The sequence below is a fragment of the Lissotriton helveticus genome, chromosome 2_1, assembly GCF_964261635.1.
Source record: "Lissotriton helveticus chromosome 2_1, aLisHel1.1, whole genome shotgun sequence".
NCBI lineage: Eukaryota > Metazoa > Chordata > Amphibia > Caudata > Salamandridae > Lissotriton > Lissotriton helveticus.
Genome location: NC_136059.1, coordinates 1,849,337,623 through 1,849,360,599, shown reverse-complemented (window position 1 = coordinate 1,849,360,599; position 22,977 = coordinate 1,849,337,623). Strand labels below are relative to the sequence as shown.

The window sequence follows — 22,977 nt, the reverse complement described above, 5'->3', positions numbered from 1 at the left end:
GCAGGATTTAGATCTGCACACTCAACGGAGTCAGTTATCCTTGCAGTCATGGATGAACTCAGAAGGGGGGGGCCGACAAAGGTCTCACCCAGGCTCTTGTTCTCCTGGATCTGTCAGCTGCTTTTGACATGGTCGATCATGGTCTCCTGATCGACCGTTTCAGCAATGCCGGGATCCAGGGACTGGCGCTGAAGTGGATCTCTTCTTTTCTTAGCAACCGATTTCAAGCAGTCCGCCTTGCCAATTTCTCCCCCCAAAAAATGAAATTGAGATGCGGGGTTCCCCAGGGTTCTTCCCTTTCTTTTTAACCTGTACTTATTACCTTTGGTTCGGTCTCTGCGTGGCAGAGGAGTTGAAACTTTTAACTACGCTGACGACCTTCAGTTGGTGTTTGATATCAATTCCTACATCTCTTCAGTGTCCAATTTCAGTCCACTATGTGCTTTATCAGTGAATGGATGAAAGACAACCAATGGAAACTTAACCCCGAAAAAACTGCTTCTAAGAGGAGGAACTGCTATTCCATGGAATCCTAATTTTTGGCCCCCACGTCCAGCAGGCTCCGTTAAGAACTTGGGGATTGTGATTAGCAATGATCTGTCCGTGAAAGCCCAGACTGGCTCAGTGGACTCTGCTTGCTTTTTCCACCTGCGTAGAATCCAGAAAATCTGTAGATTCTTGACCACTGAGGCCTTGACCCTGGCAATCCTTGCTTTGGTCATTTCCCACATTGATTATGCCAACTCACTATATGTATGTATCCCAGCTTATCAATTACATTGTTTGAAGTTGTACAAAATCAAGCGGCCAGGCTAATCTATAGCCAACCCAGACACCATCACATTAGACCTCTGATGAAGTGCCTACATTGGCTTCCGTTGGCTAAACGATATGCCTTTAAACTGGGATGTACCATCTTTAAAGCCCTCGACGAGAATGGCCCAGCTTTCATCTCTTCAAGGATCCAGCGCTTTATGCCTTCTCGAGAATTGCGGTCTTCCAACCTGAACTGGTTAACCACTCTCTCATTCAAACGCAAAAAGCATGGGGGTCCCAGATTTGCGGTCCTGGCCCGGTAATTCTGGAACTCGCTTCCTGCGGAACGGAGGTCTATGACTCCCTATGCCCAGTTCAGGAAACAGCTTAAGACCTGGCTGTTTTCCCAGGCATATGAGTAAGCTAACTGTCTCGTCGATGTTGCCTCTTCTCTGCTCAAAGCGCCATGAAACCGCTTGGTGTATGCACGCTTAATAAATATTTTTAACAAAACATTTAACATAACAAAAGTAATCTGAGTATTAAGAATTTTAAAAATGACCCAAGAGAAGAGTTTTTTTCAGCTGTTAAGTTTTACAGTGAAATAAAATGCAACCTTTTTCTAGAAACATTTGAAACGGTGGTGGTACACGGTAAACCTAACACACCAAACTTACCTTTCATTTTCCCTTGTGATTTTTTCCACTTTAAGCCTCATCTCTCCCATCTGTGCCTATAACAGCAAAAAACAAAAACTTTAATTTCCAACACGTGTAACACTGCTAAATATTACAATTTCATCTACAGGAAGGTTCACATTCTCTTAAAACATACAGAATTACAAAACAGTATATGTCAATAGCAGATATGATTCATCGCCAAGGGGTTTCAAGTGACATCAGACATACAGTAGGAGAAAAAGTTGCGATGTCTATGAAAGTGGTTTTTACACAAAGGCACAAAGCAAAATATGTTTGTAGAGTAACGTGCACAAAGAAGAGGACAGTCTGCAAAGTGCTCATGCTAACATAGGGAAAAAGACAATGGGCCTGCACGGATATATGACAGAACAACGAGAAAAAACACTAGTGACAGTCAATCACTTGTAGGTCGAGTTGCGTGGTACCCTTGCAGGGTAAAGGTGATGCAGGTTCCACAACCAAGCCACAACAGTCAGTTCACTTTTACCAGGCTCGTGGAGCCCAAGTGCAGAGTTGTCCCTGGTGCTGAACGGGAGCCGTTGGAGACCTGCTTTTACTACTGAAACGGTGCTGCATGGTGAAAGATGCAAAACAAAACAGGTGGTTGCTGATGCCGGTCGGATGGAGTTCCCTCTATGTACAGCATCGAGTAAAGGGGTCAGTTGCCAGACTGGTGACCAACAAGTCTTAGCAGCGGTAAGTAGAACAGAAAGTAACTTTACCTTCCGGTGGTCCCAGGGAACACAGTAGCTGCCTGTAACATAGTGGAAGCAGGACTACAGTTCCCAGAATGCACTTGAGCTTCTGGATTTGGGCAATCCCTCAGAGGGCAAATAGAAAGATATTCTTCGGATCCGGAGCATTGTTTTACCTGCAGTTTTCAGGAGACTAGTGTCACTGGTCCAGGGGAGTCTGAGGGTGCTTCAGGGTAACTAGATATAGCCTAGGACAAGTCTCAATTAGGCACTTTCAGGAGCACTGCCACAGTTGTGGGATATCCCTCTTTTGCTCTGTGCAAGTCCTATTGATGCTCACACAGGTCTCTCCCTCTGTCCTCTTTGATGCTTTTTGTTCAGAAAGGAGGTCTGGTGTCACTTAAGGCCTAGATTTAGGGGAGTTAGTCCCTACAGCTAGTCTGCCCCTGAGGTGACCACCCCAAGGAGTTTTCGGTCACTTTGCTACCCAGAACCCTCCATTCTGCCAAAGACTACAGAAATCAGATTTTAGTGTACAAACTAGGCTGCTCACCCTGGAGGTGTATACCTCCTTGACTAATTTATTTCCCACCTGTCCGGGTGCAAATGTGCTTGGGGCAGGGTTTCCTCATCTGGGAGTCAGCCCTGATACACAGCAGAGGTGGTGCAACATTAGAAGCTCACTGCCTTGATGTGCCACTTCACTAGCCTGCTTGAGAGGAGGGAGGTATGACCTCCTTTCTGTCCAATCTTTTGTGCCTGACTCCTGGGAGGGATCACACTGCCTCCAGAAGGTCAGAGTCCTATCTTGGTGGCAGCAAACACAGAAAACGCTGGTTTGCCAGCCAGAGCACACTAGAGCCAGGGCAACCAGGTGGGCAACCTCATAGGTAGCCACCTGGGTGCATTCCACATTGCCTATGACACAAGATTTGTGTCAGGGGTGGGAAGGCATGGTGTTTGATACCCAACATTACATATTTAGGTGGATTCATAATGGAGCTGACAATCTCAGGTTTGCTCGGGTGCCAGCCAATGTTATCAAAGGGACCATCAATCACTTTTAGTGTTCTTTAATGGTAAAAGGGTAATAAAGGGTCATATAGGCTTGCACCTATATATGCATACCTTGGAAATAATGTACCTTGCCTCTTGGGCTTTAGGATGCCTTCCTTAGGGGTGATTGTCATATATCAAAGATAGTAGCAAGTAACTCATCCCCTGTTAGTTCTCATTGTCTAAGTGGAAAAACCTAGAAAGGTCATCTGCATTGGCATGGTCAGTCCCTGTTCTGTGTTCCACTGTAAATTCATCCCCTGTAGGAAAATGGACCACCTCACCGGTTTAGGGTTTTGCCCGCTCATCTGCATCAGCCAAATGAGAGGCCTGTGGTTGGTTTGAACCTTGAAGTGAGTCCCAAACAAATAGAATGTCAGCTTCTTTAGGGACCAAACCACAGCAAAGGCTTCCTTCTCAATGGCACTCCAATGCTGCGCTCCAGGCAGAAGTTGCTTGCTGATATACGAAAACTGGTTGATCCTGGCCCTCATCATTTGCCTGTGACAACACTGCCCCAATACCATGTTCGGAATGGTCTGTTTGGACAATTAACTCCTTTCCATAGTCAGGTGCCTTCAGGACAGGTGCTGTGCACATAACCTGTTTCAGGATGTCAAAGGCCTTTCGGCATCCTGTGGTCCAGATTACCTTCTTAGGCTGCTATTTGGAGGTAAATTCAGTGAGTGGGGCCACAAACCTCCTGTAGGGTTCAGTCAAGCCAAGAAAGGCCCGACTTGAGTCTGGGTCTTGAGAGCCTCCCACTCTAGGATGATCTGGATCTTGGGTTGGAAAAATTAGACTTGGCTTCCACCTACAAGGTGGCTCAAGTACACAACAGAGCTCCACCCTATCTGGCACTTACTGGCCTTGATAGTTAGGTCTGCCTTTTGCAGGGCCTATAAAACCTCCTTCAGGTGGCCCATGTGATCCCCCCACGTTGAACTAAGCACAGCTATATCATCTAGATATGCTGCACTAATGTTGTCCAGGGCTGAGAGAGCTCGATTCACCACCCTTTGGAAGGTGGCAGGTTTATTTTATAATCCAAAAGGCATCACTCTAAATTGGAAGTGGCCTTTTGGGTTGAAAATGCCAACCTCTCCTTTGCTTCCTGGGTGATTCCAATCTGCCAGTACTCTGAAGTTAAATCAAAAGTTCTTAAGAATTTGGCTGCACCCAGCTTGCTAATCAATTCATCTGCTCTTGGGATGGGGTGTGCATTAGTTTTAGTGACTGCATTTTAACCCCATATAATCCATACAGAACCTCATTTCAGGTTTCTCACAAATGAGGCTAGGGAACTGGTATCACTGGGCTAGACCAGGGACTGTCACAGGTTTATATCACCCCTAGCATCTTGCTGATCCCAGTCTTGCAACCTTTGACTTAGTCTGACAATCTATATATCTTGTTCTTGACAAAGAGGCTGTAACCAGTGTCTACATCATGGGTACACCATGTTGTCTGAACAGAGGTCAAAGAGAAGAGCTTAGCAAACTGACCCAGGACTTGCTTCCAGTCAGGGTGGTGTTGAGCAGTAGGTGTGTCAGACAAAACAACACCCTAATCTGACCCATCGTGTGTATTTTTTTTACAGTAAGTCAGGGAGGGGTTCACTTTCCTCCTGGCCTCTATCAGTGACCATCAGCATGGTCATGTCAGCGCCTGTCCTGGTGGGGCGTTTAGGCGATTAACATAGAGAACTCTTTGAGGACTCCTAAGGGTGCTTAAGTCTACCAAGTGGGAGACTTCCCATTTCTTTTCCAAGATTGGATAGGGCCCAGTCCACTTGTCATGGAAGGCCCTGGGAGTCACAGACTCCAACACCTACACCAGCTGACCTGGTTGGTACCCAACCATTGTGGACTTCTGGTCATACAAGTGCCTGATAAACTCCTGACTGGCCTGTAGCTGCTTATTTGCCTTCTTCATATACTCAGTCATACATGAACGCAGGCCCAGTACAAAGTCCATTATGTCCTGCTTGGGTTCTTTGAGAGGATTTTCTCATCCTTTCCTCACTAGGCTCAGAGGACCCCTTACAATGCGACCAAACAAACATTCAAAGGGGCTAAATCCAGCCCCCTTTTGTGGCACCTCTCTGTAGGCAAATAGAAGGCAAGGTAACATGACATCCTATTTCCTTCCCATCCATATGTTTCATTGTTCTGTTGAACCTTTCAACCAAACTATTTGTCTGAGGGTGATAGAGGGTGGTAAACGTGTAGCTCACTTCTCATTCATCCCACCTAGCCTTAATATATGCAGACATATGTTCTCCTCTATCAGAAAACACCTCTTTAGAAAACCCAACCCAGGTGAGGATGTCCATGGGGGCCTTTGCCACGGCATGGGGCAGTGACAGTCTTTTTTTTTTTTTAAAGAAAAACCAATGGCAGATGCCTTACATCATGGAATAAGCAACAATTATACAAACATATGGCGAGTATTAGATGGAAAATCCCCAAGGTGAAAGCTGAATCTCAAGATGGAAGTGGCGTGCGGCCGTATAAAATACAATAAATATCAGTCCAACCTTATCGACATTATTCGCAAGTCCACCACCCATAGGAACAGGATTTTAAAAATACGGCAATTTCGAGTGGCAGGAAAGTGTAACACGATAGAACAATGGGCAAAACAACGACCGCTACCAGCTCGTAGCAATTAAAGGCAATACATTGTAGAAGATCTCATAAACACAACCACCCCTAGGACCCGTCCACCAACCAAACAGGATAACCCCTCAGGAAGGCACCCAATATCAGGATATGCATCGGAATTTGAACATAAAAACGAAAACAAATACAAAACAATAAACCCATACCCCCACCCTGCACCCCTGCATATGGCTGTCGCCTAACGCCAACTAGCAGTGTACCTGTCGCCCCAACTAACTAAGTTCTAAATATAGAATATGGGGGAGAGCATTTCCGTACGGGCTCCCGGTCCCCTATCCTCCCCGCCAGTAACAAGCAACCCCTGCGATGAAAACACTATTCTATCCAAAAAATATAGAAAAAGCAAATCAGGGGGAGCTGTAATACACCGCCCAACCCCCCGTGAGTCCAACAGTACCAGTTCCCACATCCATTATGGCCATAGTATCAAACCCAGTCAATCGCGCTCAGCCTTGGCCCTTCCGATCCATCATGCGATCCCCTCCCGGTGGGACCACCGCGTCCACAGGAGAATCAGAGTGCGAAAAGAGTCCAAAAAATTTCAGTCCGAGACAAATCAAAAATGTTAAGTCTTTACGAACCCCATCCGCACAGAAAAGCTCCCTCATTGACGGAAAGTCCCAATGCTGTTTCCTCCACAACCGTACTGTAGCCAGAGAGGGGAAAGATGTTGTTGTAGTCCAAAAACAGTTACTAACAGGAGTCTCCGGGAAGGGAACGCCAATCGAATCTCCCACAGTCAGCAGTGATGTTAAGCGTAACAATACGTTCGAAGCACCAGGTTCCCCATCCTCCAATGCACTGACCAAGGGTTTCGGCGTCTCTTGTTGCACGGGGTCCTCGTCCGGAGTCAAAATGGTCATCGTGGGAATCTTAGCTGGGTGCAGTTCTTGCATTGGAGCAGGGTCCGGTCTCACAAGCCCCGTCTCAGATAGGCCCGCAATCATTTTGTGAACCAGGGCATCCACATGTGAAAGAAGTGCCCCAATGGCTGCCAATACTGTCTTCAGCGACGGGTCACGCTCCGTCCGGTCCATCTCTCCTTGCTCAGTACCAACCATATTCACTTCCCCCGGAGAGCCCAGTCTCTCCGGGGGAACAGACAAGAGCGGGACGTACGGCGTCGGAGGGCGACTAATCGTTCTCCGCGGTAGCGGTCTGTACTCCGCTTCCGCGAGCGAAGACCCCGACCCACTGAATCCCGGCGGCGGCAAACCGGGTCCACGGGACAGGGACCTCCGCCCACAGCCGCAGTCGTGCCACGTCACCTCTCCCTCAATGTTAGTCAATCAGAATGACCGCCATCAAAATCGGGCAAAAACCACCTCCACTGCTATAGACCGGACCCTGCCAGATTCCCACGGCCGATGTTGTTCAACTGCAACCCGGCTGGGCCAGTACTCGAGGCCCCGGCTCTCCAGCTGAACTAGGCCGCAAACTTTAACTCGACGTAACTCCGTCTACCAAGCCGGTTAAGTTCTCGGGATTGCATCCTCGGACTGTACACTGGTTCATCCACACGGAGGTCGGGCGCAAAAACAGGATTATCGACAGGATCATCTGGCAGGAGACGGAGGAGCCGGGAGCCTAAGCAGCCATTTTGTTTGCTAGCGTAGCTCCTCCCCGGCAGTGACAGTCTTGACGGGAATTACCTCGGAGTAGCTAGTGGCATGGTCCACTACCACCAGAACAAACATGTTCCCATGTGCAGTTTGAGGGTCAAGGAGACCAACAATGTCAATCCCTACCCTCTCAAAGGGAGTCCCAACCACTGGGAGTAGAATTAAGGGAGCCTTTGGTGGTGAGCCTCTCTTGCCACTGGCTTGACAGGTCACACATGAGCAACAAAACGTCTTCACGTTTTCAGATATCTGGAGCCAATAAAAAGGGCAACCAACCTGTCCCAGGTTTTGGTTTGTCCCAGATGTCCAGCTAAGGGGATGTCATGAGCCAAGGTCAGAACGAACTCTCAATACATTTGTGGGACCACCACTCTCCTGGTTGCCCCCTAGTGTGGGGTCCCTGGCCCCAGTGAACTGAAGCCCATCTTCCCAGTAGACCCTGTGGGTACGACTAACATCACCCTCTTCTTGCCTTGCAGTTTGCTGCCTACAGCCATCAAGGGTAGGACACTGCTTTTGCTCTTGGCATAGGTCCTTTCTGGAGGCCACCCTTACACTAAATAGGTTTGTTGGCGGCCAGTATGGCTGCCACTACTTTTGTTTGATGCTGTGCCTCGAGGGCACCCTGCAGCATCTTCAACACAATGCCTCTGTATCCCCATTGTCAAGACTTTGCACCCCCTTCCTCACCAGCACTGTCTAAGCAGTAAAACCAGCAACTGTGGCTACCACTTCAGCACCAGAGACAGCCAGGAAAACTATTCACCCTGACCCTACAAGCCCGGTAAATATTAACTGACTGTCCAAGCCTGGTCCTGTGACACCCATCAACTTCACCCTCAGTGGTTCCAATGAACGTGACCTGCAAGCGACCGATTGCCACTAGTCCATTTCCCCATTGATCGCAACATTAATGTTTTGCAGGAGTGAAATGCACAGATTTATTTTTCCTTAAAAAATCCGTTACTCTGGTAATATTCATCCGTTTGTGTTCTTTCTGGTGTCTAAATTTGTATTAAAAAACTGAATTATTTTGATCAATTGGTGTCAGATGTCTATCGAGTCACGTCAATTATTTATAATCTATGTTGGTACTCTGGAATGCAGAACACGTGATCCTCTAGTAAAGCGTGACTGCTCTGTGCCATACTACCAGAAATGAGCAAGGGATTTATTAGTGTGAATCGAAATGGCCAATTTAGGGTAACTTGAGGTTAATAAATAGTGAAGCCTAACCAGCCTCACTGCACAATAACCTACTTTCCTTCAGCGGTGGGATCCTGAACTTGTGTTTCGCAGTACAACTTGATCATGAGTGACTTTGTATGACAAATCTACTATTGCCATTAGACCCAAATTATTTTTTCTGATGTTTTCTACAAAAAAGATTTTAATTGGAATTGTTAGGGCCATGTGCAGACCCACATTCTAAAGCAACTAAAAAGTTAGAAAGTTAGGAAAAAGTTCTGAACTTTTTTGTAAAGTTTTAAAAAGGTTCTAATATTCAAATAAAAGGTTAGTGCACGATGGAGGCTGACAAGTACAACCACCTTTCCTTCCTCCCTACTCTGAAGATCAGTGATCAGAGAGCCTTGTGCACAATTTGGGGCAATGGCTTCCCAAAGACAGCCAAAAAGGAGGAGCTTGAGAGAGCCTTTAGCTCCTATGAGAAGAAAAAGTTAGAGAGGGAAGGCCATTCCTCAGAAGAAGATGAGAATGATGCCTTGGCCCAAGAAGAAGATGATGTGGAAGAAGGTGAAGACCAAAACGCTCTACCCCTCCTCAGACCCTAATTCACATGGGGTAAGTGATGAAAGTCACTCAAACAACCCCTACTGATAAGGTGGTAGTAAGCCTTGATGAAGAGCTTGAACTCCTCTCACTAGAGGAGAAAAAGATTCAACTCTAGGTAAGAAGACTAGCCCTAGAAGAAAGAAGGGTCAAAATGGGTTTAAAACTCAAAGATAATGGTGGTACAAAGCAAAAGGAGAATAAGAGTAAACATTTGACCCCAAGATCCCCAAAGGGATTGTCCCCAAGTTTAGTGATGGCATTGATAAATGGTTTGCAGCCTTTGAGAGGACTGTCAAAATTAGGAGGATGGGTCTTCCGCAGTGTGACTCTGTGCTGTGAGAGTTGTTCTCATTCAAAGGAAGAGATCCTTCTGACCCTAAATGAGGATGTGGTTGAGTCCTACAAGTATATGAAAGAAACTTTAATAGAAGGGTTTGGACACACCACAGAAGAGTACAATAAAAATTAGAGACACCCATAAAGATCACAACCGGACATGGTTGTAGACTCCTCAGTCAAAGCACTAGAAGGTTGGATACAAGGTAATGAGGTGGGCACTTATGATGGGCTATATCATTTAATTGTGAAAAAGCACATTCTAACTAATTTAACGACAGAGAAATTGAATCAGTATTTGGGGGATTCCAAGTTGTCTTCTCCCAGAGAGCTGGGGAACATAGCCGACAAATGGGTCAGAACCAGGGTGTTCAAGAGGGCCCAGGGTGAGAATGACCAGAAAGAGGGTGCTCAGACATCCCAGCAGGGGAAAGATGAGAGCAACCACAACAATAAAAAGGAGGAGTTCCCTAAAGGCCCCCAAAATTCTTCACAGGAGGGTGGGCCCAGAGAATCTTCCCAGTGCAAAGGTAAGGGGTATCAGGGTAAGAACTGGGTCACAACAAAGGCTGCTGGGATATGCCATGCCCGTCATCAGCCTGGGCATAAAAAAAGGGGATTCTGAATGCCCCAGAAAGTCCCCCAGTAGTGGGCAGTTCAACAGATTTACTAGTAGGGATAGAGATGTACTCTGGAGAGGCCAAAGGTTACAGAAAGGCTATCTCAGCCTCCATGGGAGGGGTGGATATTGAAGCCCTGGCAGTCATACCTCCAAGCATGGAGAAGTACGGACAAAGGCCAAAAGTCAATGGGACTGAGATACAAGCTCTGAGGGATACAGGTGCCAGTGTCACTATGGTGGCAGCTGTACTGGTTTCCCTAGACCAAATCATACCTGTTAGTCACCGGGTGACCAATGCCAACAATGAGACAATGGCCTTGGTAAGCTTAGAGTGGGGAGGGGTTTTGGCCCAAAGAAGGTGGTTGTGTCTCCTGCCATTCCAGTGGAGGGTCTGTTGGGAAATTATTTTGAAACCTCTGTCTGGGCAGAAGTGGAGAGGGAGGCTTATGCAGAGATACTGGGTCTCCCTGAGTGGCCAGACTGAGTGGGTGTCTGTGGCAACCAGAGCACAGACAGCTCGACAGGGAAGTCATGGGAGTCTGAAGCCTAGAATAATGAACAAAAAAACATCAAAGCTAGAGAAAGGGCAAGAAGTCTGATCAGTCAGCTTCAAAGAAGTCACAGTATTAGGGGAAGAGTTCTCCCTAGGGAGACACGCTGGTGCCTGAGGAGGGAACAGTATCTGAGGTAGCCTAGTCTGACCTGACCTGACCTGGCAGAGCTACTGGGCACAGGGGACTCTACAGAGAGGACATTTGCCAAGGACAAAAAACTTGCTCTACTATTGAAGGCCTTAGGCCGCAGGCTGAAAGACAAGACCAGGGAGATGTCAGTGGAAGGCACACAATCTATTGGGAAAATGGGCTCCTAAATACTGAGACCGGGGACCCCAAACCAAGGGACTCATTTTGAGAGGGTAGGGATTGATACTGTTGGTCTCCTTTTACTTTAAACTGCATCTAGGAACAGATTTATGCTAGTAGTAGTGGGCCATGCTACTAGGTACACAGAAGCTATTCCCCTCAGGAATGTCACTGCTACTGCAGTGGCAAAGGCCCTTCTTGGTATCTTTACCAGAGTGGGGTTTCCTGAGGAGGTAGTTTCTGATAGAGAGGCCAATTTCATGTCTGCATATGTAAAAGCTATGTGAGATACATTTAGTGTGATCTATAAGTTCAGAGAGTCAACAAAACCATGAAGGGCATGATAATGGGCTTTACCTGAAACCCCTATAAGGAGATGGGATGCACTGTTACCTTGCCTCCTGTTTGAATACAGAGAGGTGCCTCAAATTTCAGTTTGGTGTCTCTGGACAAAATACATCTTTTAATGAAGTTGGTTTTTAAATTGCAGGTCTGAAAATGCCACTTTTAGAAAGTTGGCATTTTCTAACATTTACTATTCTGTGCCTCTGCCTGTCTCTAAATACATAAAAACAAGTCAATGCCCGGGCACACATGTAGCCCAATCATAAATAAAGTACCTGATCAAGATTTGTAAGATTATTTTTTTCTTTTGTTCTTTACTTTCCACTTTATTGCCCAGCCAACACGTGTTTTGTCGTATAGGGTGTTCCCCACAACTTCTTCAGGTCTGCCTTCCTCCAATACACCTCGGTTATACTTCTGCCCAGGCCAATCTGCAAACTGTACCCCTCTCACGGACTAATTAATTAATTTCTCCCTCAGTCCTTCTTTTCGCTGTTGGTTTCCACTATGTAATGATGTACCCACCATGTTCCCTTTTGCTAAACAACTGAAGAGTTCTTCAGCAACTCGGTCTCTTTCCATAGTGTGGGTCAAGATGACAGCTTGTGCATTCACTGCAGGCAGTCACACAAAGGGAGCTGAGGTGTGCCCTGCATATTCTGATGTCCCATCACCAGGCTGATGGGCCTTTCTGAGCCACAGTGGTGGGAGGAGGTGACATCCACACCTGAATAGGGTTGTGTCTGTCCTCACACAAAGAATTCTCCATCATCCCCTTCAGTGTGTATGGAACCAGGGCAGAGAAAGGAAGGGTCTTGTGCACTACAAAGACTTTCCTTTGAAGTTTGCCTACATCAAAGGCTGAAATGGGTATAAGTATTGGACCTGTGCCACCACTTACTCAGAACACTTCTGGGTTGAGGATATTCTTCCAAGAAGAAGAGCTGGACAGCTGTCAGGAGGGACTGCCACTCTGCTGCGTGCTTTGTTCTGTTGACCTGCTTCTTGCTGCTTCTGTCCTGGGAGTGAAAGGACTGGACTTTGCTTTCTACATCCTGCTTTCCAAGGTTCTCCAAGGGCTTGAGTTGAGGTTGCCTCCTGTTGGAAGTCTCAGGGCCATCAAAGACTTCACCTACAGCACCAAGGCTCCTCTGCTGGGAGTCCTAACTTGCCAAGTGGTGCCAAATCCAGTTCCTGGGCCATTAGAAGTGAGTTTGATGCATTTATCAAGAAGAAACAGGTACATCGACTTCGACTGTGACTTTAGAGCCGGCGTCGCTCTTCGACACAACACCGCTTTCTGCCCCAGAGCTGTGGTCCCACTGAGTGCAACATCTGTGACTTACAACGTAGGCCCCAACGTTACAGCAGCTCCTCTGAAGTTCTGCCACAGCAGGAGTCCCGAGTGCCATGTCACCGACACCCATTACACCCGACTCCGCCATAGCACCTGTGGCCCCATGGTGTGACATCGACACTGCAAAGTCAACACCTCGCAGCTTGTCCTTCCGAGCTTCATCGACCTCGTACCGTCACAAGGAACCAACACCTTACCGTCAACGCCGCATCACCTCCCCTGCATAGGTGAGGAACTGACGCATCACCTCCCCTGTAGCAGTAAGGAAACGAAGCTGCACCGGCTCCAATGATGCTTCACCTCATGGATACCATGCAACATCTTTGTTTCTCGTAGTTTTCCAAGTTACTGGAACAGGGGTCCGTGTGACTCTGTAGCCGGCCTGCCCTTCATTGTGATCTGCCCTGAACTGTTGGATTCAACCTAATCAAGCACATTGTATAGTGGAGCTATTGGGTTTTTAAGCACTATAACTGTTTTTAATCTTTGAAAATTTGTATCTTGCTGTATGTTGGATTTTTGTTGTTTTGGTCTCATTTTATGCTGATAAATATTGCCTATTTTTCTAAACTGGTGTGGAGTACTTTTGTGGTGTTTCCACTGTGTTAGTATGTGTGTATGTACAACTACTTTACACATTGCCTCTGAGATAAGCCTGATTGCTCTTGCCAAGCTGCCAAGGGGTTGAGCACAGGTCATTCTTAGGGTGTAACTTATCTACCCTGACAAGAGTGAGGGTCCCTGCTTGGACACTGTGTAAACCACTGCCAACCAGAGGCCACCATTTCTAACAGGTCTCAGGTTTGGTCAGGGAAGACTGGGAGAAATCCCTGAAAGAGCCCAAACTTGATATAGTGGACTATGTACTGAGCCTGCTTTCTCGCATGGCTGAGCATATAAAATATTAAAGCAAGAATCTGCAGGCCATCCACGAGATTATGAAGCTCTGGTATGACCAGATTTTAGCACTGGTTGAGCGCCAACGAGAAAAATTAATGTGGGACCTGTGGCTCCCAGGACCCACCAAACAGGTGGACGGGGCCGGATCCCATCTTGGATAAGAAAGCGGAAGTCACCTTCCTGGTGGACTTAGGCATCCCTGAGAGTTTTTACAGAGTACTCCATATAAATCAATTTTAAACCACACCAAGAAAGGGCTGACATGACCATGCCCATGGTCACTGATAGAGGCCAAGAGGAGGAAAGTGATCCCCTCCCTGACCCACTGTCAAATAACCCAAACAATGGTTTAGGAGAGGACGTTGCATTGTCAAACTCTCTTACTCAAAAACTGCAAGCGGACTGCAGGCAAGAACCCAAAGAATCAGACTGCCACCCTTCCTCGCCAAACCCACATAGATCAACTGTGGAGTACCTCAAGGATCATCACTCAGCCCTACTCTCCTCAACATCTTCATTGCCCCCCTCGCCGCCATCGTCAGACAGGACAGCCTCAACATAGTCTCCTACGCTGACAACACCCAGCTCATCCTCTCCCTCACCTAGGATCCCGTCACCAGACTCAGCTTCCAGGAAGGAAAGAAGGACGTTGCATCCTGGATGAGCAGCAGCTGCCTGAAGCTCAACTCGGAGAAGACAGAGGTACTCGTCCTCAGACCCTCCCACACCGCATGGGACAACACCTGGTGGTCAAGCGCCCTCGGCAGCCCGCCCAACCCCACGCACCACGCCAGGAACCTCAGCATGGTACTCGACTCCTCCCTCTCCATGACCCGACAGATCAACGCCGTCGCCTCCACCTGCTTCAAAACACCCTCCACATCCTTCACAAGACTTTCAAATGGATCCCCCCGAGTCAAGAAAGACCATCACCCACGCACTCATAACCAGCAGACTGGACTATGGAAACGCCCTCTATGCCGGAATCAACAAATCTCTGCTCGGCAAACTTCAGACCATATAGAACACCGCAGCCAGACACGTTTTCAGCATCCCTTGACTAGAACATATCACCAAACACCTGCGAGACCTCCACTGGCTCCCCGTCAAGAAGAGAGTAACCTTCAAGACACTCACCCACACCTACAAATACCTCCACAACACCGGACCCCAATACCTCAACGAGAGCATCTCCTTCCATGTACCCAAGAGAAACCTCCGAACTGTCGACCTCGCCGAAATCCCACGCATCCGAAGAGCCAGAACTGGTGGAAGAGCCTTCTCCTACATCGCGGCCAAGACCTGGAATGAGCTCCTGATAGACATCAGACGCGACACCTCTTTGCACCCTCAAGACCTGGCTCTTCGACTGACCGGAGCTGCTTAACCCCCCTCCCCCCCCCCACCCCCCTAAAACTGAAACACACCCCATTCCAAGAACAGATAAGCTCATAGATAAGTTGGCAGCTGCCAATTTCTTGAGTACCTTTGACTTAACATCAGGGTATTGGCACACTGGGCTCACCCAGGGAGCAAAGGAGAGATCAGCTTTTCCTACTCCTGAAATCCACTTTCAAGTTTAAAGTGATGCCTTCTGGGCTGAAAAATGCTCTTGCCACTTTACAAAAGTCGGCAAATAGAGTTCTTTCAGGTCTGGACAACTTTACTGCAGAATATCTAGATGATATTGATGTATTTAGTGCAACCTAGGAGGATCACCTGGTTCCACTTAAGAGAAGTACCGCAGGCCCTGCAGCAGGCAGGCCTAACTATCAGGGTGTCAAAAAGGGCAGAGTTCAATTGTCTACGGGGGGCTATCTTGTGGGTGAAGGCCAAGTACAACCTCTCCAACTTAAAACCCACAACATCCTGAATTGGAAGGCTCCAAAGACTCAGACTCAAGTCCAGACTTTCCTTGGCTTGACTGGGTACTATTAAAGGTGTATGAAAGGGAATGGTACCATTGTGGCCCCTCTCACTGAGCTCCCTTCCAAAAAGCAGCCACAGAAGGTCATCTGGAATACAGGATGCAAAAAAGCCTTTGACACACTGAAAGAAGCTATGTGCTCAGCACCTGTCCTAAAAGCGCCAGACTACTGAAAATAGCTCATTGTCCTAAATGCTTCTGAACATGGGATTGGGGCAGTGTTATCACAAACAAATGAGGAGGGACAGGATCAACCAGTTGCCTTTATTAGTAGGAAACTCCTTCCTAGAGAGCAGCGTTGGAGTGCCATTGAGAGGTAAGCCTTTGCGGTGATTTGGTCCCCGAAGCAGCTGCGACCATACTTGTTTGAGACACACTTAAAGGTTCAAGCCGACCACAGGCCTCTCAGGTGGTTAATGCAGATGAGAGGAGAGAACCCCAAGTTGTTCAAGTGGTCCATTTCCCTACGTGTGATGAACTGGACAGTAGAACACAATCCTGGGAGTGACCATGCCAATGCAGATGGCCGCTCAAAGGCTGGAAACAATATTTGGTTAGATTTCATCCACGACTATAGTGTTTTGGGTTTACAGGAAACGTGGGCTACGATGGAGCTTCATATTCAGGGTTATAGAACTTTTTCTTCTCTAGCTCTACCATCTCCTTCTGGCAGGACAAAGGGGGGGATTGGTCATATATGTATCCAACACCCTACTACTCCAAAGAATTGATTCAGTAAAACTGGAACCAAACTATCAAATACTTATCCTGCATCAAACTAGTGCTAACGCTCTGGTAATAGTGAATGTTTATAACAACCTACTCACGAATGACCTAATAAGTGTAATTAAGGAAATAGGCCTCTGTCTCTATGAATTAACCATTAAGGCCCGCAAGGAGTTGACCATAGTTTGGGGTGGGGACTTCAACCAGACCCTGTGCAAGCATAGCGCCAACCTACTATGCGGTATAGCGGAAAAAAACAACGATCCGATAACCCACTTTCCTCATACTCCAGTTGGGAACATCTTAAATGAAACCCTGTGTGGCTTAGATCTTGCCATCGTTAACAATCTAGTAAGCTCTCCTGCACCTGTTGTTCCTACCTACAACGGTAGAGGAAGGCTTAGTATAATAGATGTTATATTTATATCTGGGACAGTGGGACCAGCCCTCTTAAATTGCAAAACACATGACATCGCTGTCAGCAACCACTACCCGAACAGCATCACCTTAAAATCTCCCAAGAATTACGAGAGGCCCAATATTGAAATTCTTCTGACCCAGAATAACCTTATAATGGACAGAGTAAACGGCTACTCGCTAAGATGGGAGAAAGTGGATCTGCTGGCTATTACAAGAACCTTGGTTACAAGTTTTAAGCAGGAGCTCGTAAATTGTTTGGACCCAGCAACCACAAGTGAGGGAATACTGGTTAATTTTTCCAAATTGCTGATAGCAATCAAGGATTACCTTTTCATCAAAACGAAAACCGGTAAAATCGGCGCTAAGGGGTGGGTTGATGGTTCCTGCACAAAAGCCCATCGGAACTTGAAAGTAGCCTTAAGTAGTAAAGACAGAATGCCAAAGGAAATTGCAGTTCTTAGAAAGACGTATAACCAGGCACTAAAAATCAGGAAGAACACTCTTAAACAAGAACTCTGGTCGCAACTCCATAGATCGTGTACTTTAAAAGATAGTGCCGCGTTCTGGAGACTTGTGAAGTCCCCTTTCTTATTAGTTATATCTGATAACCCAAGTATCGAAGTTGCGGTTGATGAGCAGTCGTGGGTTGAGTAGTTTGAGCGGATATTCAGCCTCCCCTTAACTGCAAATCGACCAGCTTCAACTGGCCCAGAACAAATGCACTTTCCGCTGCCTATCCATATTACCCACGAGGAGGTAGAACTTGCCCTAAAAGCCAGTAAGAATGGCAAGGCGCCAGGCCCTGACGGGGTCCCAATTGATCTTTTTAAGTACAGCATGGATCTATGGTCCCCAATTCTAACCAGGGTCCTTCAAGCAACATGCGACTCTGGGCTTATTGAATCATGGTCCCAGTCAATCCTCGTGCCTATCTTTAAGAAAGGGGACCGCCAACTCCCATCTTGTTATCGTCCAATATCCCTTTTGGATTCATTGGGGAAAGTGGCCGGTTGTGTTATCTTAGAGTGCCTACAATCGTGGGCTACAGATAACAAAGTTCTCTCTGACCTGCAATTCGGGTTCCGGGAGGGTTTGGGAACCACTGAGCAAGCACTAAATTTGTCCTTACTGATAGGGAAATATGTAAGCGCTAAGGGCGGGGCACTTTACATGGCATATGTTGACCTCTCCGCAGCATTTGACTGCGTCAACCACAATAAGCTGTGGACTATTTTAGCAGATTTGGGTATAGAGTCCCCTCTTTTAACATTCTTGCTGGAACTATACTCAGATGCCACAGCTAAAGTCAGATACGGCACGGGGGGTGAACTGACAAAGTCGTTCAAAGTAGAGCGAGGGGTAAGACAGGGTTGTGTCCTGGCCCCGTTTTTATTTAACTTGTATACTAATGGCCTGGAAAAAGCCATGTTGACGGGTAGCCAGGACCTCCCCATAATAAATAAGCGCCCAATCCCGGTCCTGCTCTATGCGGACGACGCCGTAATCCTGGCATGCACCCCCATGGAGTTACAGCGTGCTCTCACAAGATACCACACATTCATGGCTACTCTCGACCTAAAGGTGAACATTAAGAAAACCTTTGTGATGGTAGTAGGGTCGAGAACTAATAACATCAAGCCTATGTATCTCGACTCACAAAAAGTAGAGACGACTCCTACGTATCCTTACTTGGGTATTACATTTGACCATAAATGCTCTTGGAAGTCCGCCATAGAATCTAGAAAATTGTCCCTTATCAGAACAACAGCTGCATTATGTAAGTTTGCGAATAAACTGGGCAGGCGGCCCACTGCATAATTATTAGAAATATACAGAGCTAAAAGCATATCAAGTGCACTTTATGGGGCGGGGGTTTGGGGACACGCCAAGGTCGAGGAGCTGCAAAAAGTGGAAAACACTTTTCTACGTTTCCTTTTGGCAGTGCCTCAGGGCACCTCAACTTATGCTTGTCATCTGGAAGTAGGCATTTCCTATGTAGTAGATCTGATTCGGATCGAGCCTCTTCTTTTGTGGCACCGCATTTGGACGGCATGTGAGACCACTTTTTGCCGGGAAATCATAGAGGATTGTCTTTCCCTAGATATGGCTCTAAAGATTGGCTGGATCGCTTATGTTAGAAAATTCTTTACTGACCTTGGCATGACTCAGCACTATCTTTCACCCACCTCAATACCTGTCATCCCGAGAAAAAAGTTTAAAAAGATCTGCCTGGCCCACTCAGAATCTCTTCGACTTGTTAGTGAGGTCTCAAAAGTCACGGTCCAGCACTCACTTCAGATACAAACATCTTTTAAGGTCCATCCCTATCTAACCTACAGCTTTACGGGCAATGAAAGATTCTTGTTAACCAGGTTTAGACTGGACATTTTCCACCACCTGGTCACCTTTCCTAAGACCAACATCTGGAAAAAACCTCTTCAGACTTGTCCCTGTGATGACACCTCACCCCAAACGACAATTCACATCACACTGTTCTGTAACTTTTACAAGGAACTGAGGCACTATTGGCTTTTGCCTATCCTCAAAGTCATGGGCTTACGAAGGTGCCGCCCAGCTTACCTGGCACTACAATTTCTAGATGCTGAACCTTTTGCCAGACTGGTAGCAATATTTCTGAAACTAGTTATTAAACATAGGCAGAACTTGGGCTGAATTGTTAATGTCAAAACACGCTGCGGTATGCTAGCCCTTGTAACTTAGATCCGGGCGCTTGGATCATAGATTGCGCCATCTAAGTACTGTTTTTTTAGCTTTTGAGTTCATTTGTTTAGCAGCTTGTATACTGGTGGAATTGTACAATGTGCAAAGACTTAACATACAATGCTTTACTTCTAGCAACACAAAATTTAACTGGCAGGTCGTGAAGTTCTTTGACTCATTAAAAAAAAGACTTGACATCGTTTGAAGTTCTTCACTAGCACCTGAGGTCATCTTTGACCTGCTCACAGCAATGCAGTATTCTTTTTTATCCTAATTTCAGTTTGGTTTTTAATGTTGCTACTGGTATTTTATATTTTTGTAAAGATTTTAATTAATCATGCACAAATAAAAATATTACCTTACCTTACCTTAACATACAATGTGAACGTGTTATTTGTTTTTAGCATGTTTTTGTCTGTTTTAGTCACTATCTTTTTAATTTCAAATGTGTTTTATTGATTTTGAAAGCAGAAATAGGCATCGCACTACAATGCAAATGTATCAGGCATACAAGGCGAGCGAGACAGACAGGCACGTCTTCTCTGTAAATTGAGCAGAAGGTGAGGCGTATATGCCAAAGGAGCAGTGTGATACCAAGGAGGCAAATGATAGGCAGTTTAAGAGAACAAAACTGGAATAACAAAACCCAGAAGAACCCCCCACCCCTCCTCCCCCCTCCCCAACCAGTGTGCCGTGCGCAGGGAACAACCTCAAAAGTAATCAAATAGTGGATATTGCGATCATTCACGAGGTCCCGGGGTTTCACTTGTAGCCTCAGTAAGGCGCAGAATTCGAAGGTATTTGGGGCATGTTATTTCGTTAAATTCCTTGGACAAAAGGGATATCAACGGAAGCCAAATCTTTTGAAATGCAGCAGTGGTGTGTGTGAGGGTGGCTTGGATGCGTTCCATCCCCAAGGTGAACCAGAGTTTATGTAGCCAACCCACCTGTGTGGGCCTGGTGGTCGATCCCCAAAGCGATAAGACGTGCTGTGTAGCTGCCTGTATGGCGATGCCCATTTGGCGGCCCCGAATAGATTTCAAGGGAAAGGTGAGTGCATTGGGCAGGCCTAGGATAGTATAGGCAGGGAATCTCCGGATTTCGGTGTCAAAGGTGGAGTCAATGTCGTCGAGGACCGTCTCCCAGTAGCTCCGGATCTCACAGCAGTCCCAAAGGAGATGAGTTAGCGTGCCACGTTCCCCACAACCCCTCCAGCACAGTTCACTGCGGGTCGGGTTCCCCCTATGAAGTCGGACCGGTGTGAGGTGCCAATACATTGCTAGCTTCAACGCTGTTTCTCTGCCTGCTGTGTTGCGCGTGGTGTGTGAGGCCCTGTAGTATATGTAACTCCACTCTTTAGGTGTTAGTGTCCTCCCAAGTTCAGGCTCCCAAAGCTTCTGACCCGCTGTTTTACCTGAGGTGGGTGGGGGTGTAAGCATTTTGTATATGTCTGAGATAAGATGTCCATCTGTATCTTTTGTCAGCAGCCATTTCTCAAAAACTGTCATTGGACGACCCACTAGGGCAGCGACGGCTGGGTCGGTGAGCCAGTGTCGGAGTTGGAAGTATTGGAAAAGGTGGGGGTCCGCAACCTCGTATCCTTGTCTAATGTCCGAGAGGGGAAGAAAACCCTGCGTGTCAAAGAGGTCTCCGGCACATCGGCAGGCGGTGCCCCGCCACTGCGAGAAGGCATGAGGATCATTTTCCGGCGGGAAGTCCGGGTTGTCCAGGATGGGGGTAGTCACTATCTTTTTAACCGAATTTTAACTGGAATTTTTCTACACGTACTATAATGTGCTTTTATGGCTGTTTTTCTTGCACCCGAATAAAGCTTGATTTGAATTTGAATTTGATATTCATAACCCCAACTGGAGAAGACTTTAACCCCCTTATAAGTCCCTGGTAAGTAGTACCAGTTGTACCTAGGGTATGGAAGTTAAGGAGCTCACCAGGGCCTGCAGCACTGATTGTGCCACCCCGAGTGACCCAAGTAAAAAGTTGATAACTGGCCTGCCACTGAAGACTGCAGGAGCAGTGCAAACTGCTCAAGTTCGACTTTGCCATAACTATGAGTGGCAAGGTCACAGCACTATTTGTAATATTTGTCAGTCACCCCTAAGGTAGGCCTCTTGAGCCCAGGAGCATTATATTAAAGGTGTGGACATATAAATGCAAGCTTATATGTCCCCATAGTAGCCTCCTTCCATTAGAGGCTACTATAAGTGCTTGAGGCCACAGGATAACATGGGCTGACACATGAGCATTCCAAGGTTGCCAGCTCCATGGTTGTATGACATTACCACGCGTGGTTTTAATATGCACGTCTTTACATCATAAACTTAACCATGCATGCCATTACCATGCTTGTACATCCATTAACATTAAAAGTACACTTACTACGCAAACAAGCACACACATTTTTACCATGCATACTATTCCTCTTTCTGTACTGTAAATGTATTGATTTTGTAATAGAATGTAAAGTAAACTTACCTGTATGCAGCATTCTCTGTGCGATCGTCTGTCCTGTTTCAAAGTGCTCTACTTTCTGTATAAAGATACGTTCAAGCCCCTACATACTGGAATATTTATAGCAAGTGAAAAAGGACTATTGAAGTTACACAGAACAAGATCCAGCCTCTTCTTTTGTGGCACCGCATTTGGATGGCATGTGAGACCACTCTTTGCCGGGAAATCATAGAGGATTGTCTTTCCCTAGATATGGCTCTAAAGATTGGCTGGATCGCTTATGTTAGAAAATTCTTTACCGACCTTGGCATGACTCAGCACTATCTTTCACCCACCTCAATAGCTGTCATCCCGAGAAAAAAGTTTAAAAATATCTGCCTGGCCCACTTAGAATCTCTTTGACTTGTTAGTGAGGTGTCAAAAGTCACGGTCCAGCACTCACTTCAGATACAAACATCTTTTAAGGTCCAGCCCTATCTAAACTACAACTTTACGAGCTATGAAAGATTCTTGTTAACCAGGTTTAGACTGGACATTTTCCACCACCTGGTCACCTTTCCTAAGACCAACATCTGTAAAAAACCTCTTCAGACTTGTCCCTGTGATGACACCTCACCCCAAACGACAATTCACATCACACTGTTCTGTAACTTTTACAAGGAACTGAGGCACTATTGGCTTTTGCCTATCCTCAAAGTCATGGGCTTACGTAGGTGCCGCCCAGCTTACCTGGCACTACAATTTCTAGACGCTGAACCTTTTGCCAGACTGGTAGCAATATTTCTGAAACTAGTTATTAAACATAGGCAGAACTTGGGCTAAATTGTTAATGTCAAAACACGCTGCGGTATGCTAGCCCTTGTAACTTAGATCCGGGCGCTTGGATCATAGATTGCGCCATCTAAGTACTGTTTTTTAGCTTTTGAGTTCATTTGTTTAGCAGCTTGTATACTGGTGGAATTGTACAATGTGCAAAGACTTAA

The 22,977-nt window shown here is 46.6% G+C and overlaps 1 protein-coding gene across 2 annotated transcripts in view; it reads right to left on the bottom strand.

Moving 5' to 3' along the window:
* Window positions 1–22,977, bottom strand: part of SCLT1 (sodium channel and clathrin linker 1) — a 558,774-nt gene that overhangs the window by 416,949 nt on the left and 118,848 nt on the right. For both annotated transcript variants that reach the window (XM_078677643.1, XM_078677642.1), the window contains exon 4: window positions 1,434–1,489. In XM_078677643.1, coding sequence (XP_078533769.1) covers window positions 1,434–1,489 — 56 coding nt within the window. The remainder of the gene's footprint in view (window positions 1–1,433; window positions 1,490–22,977) is intronic.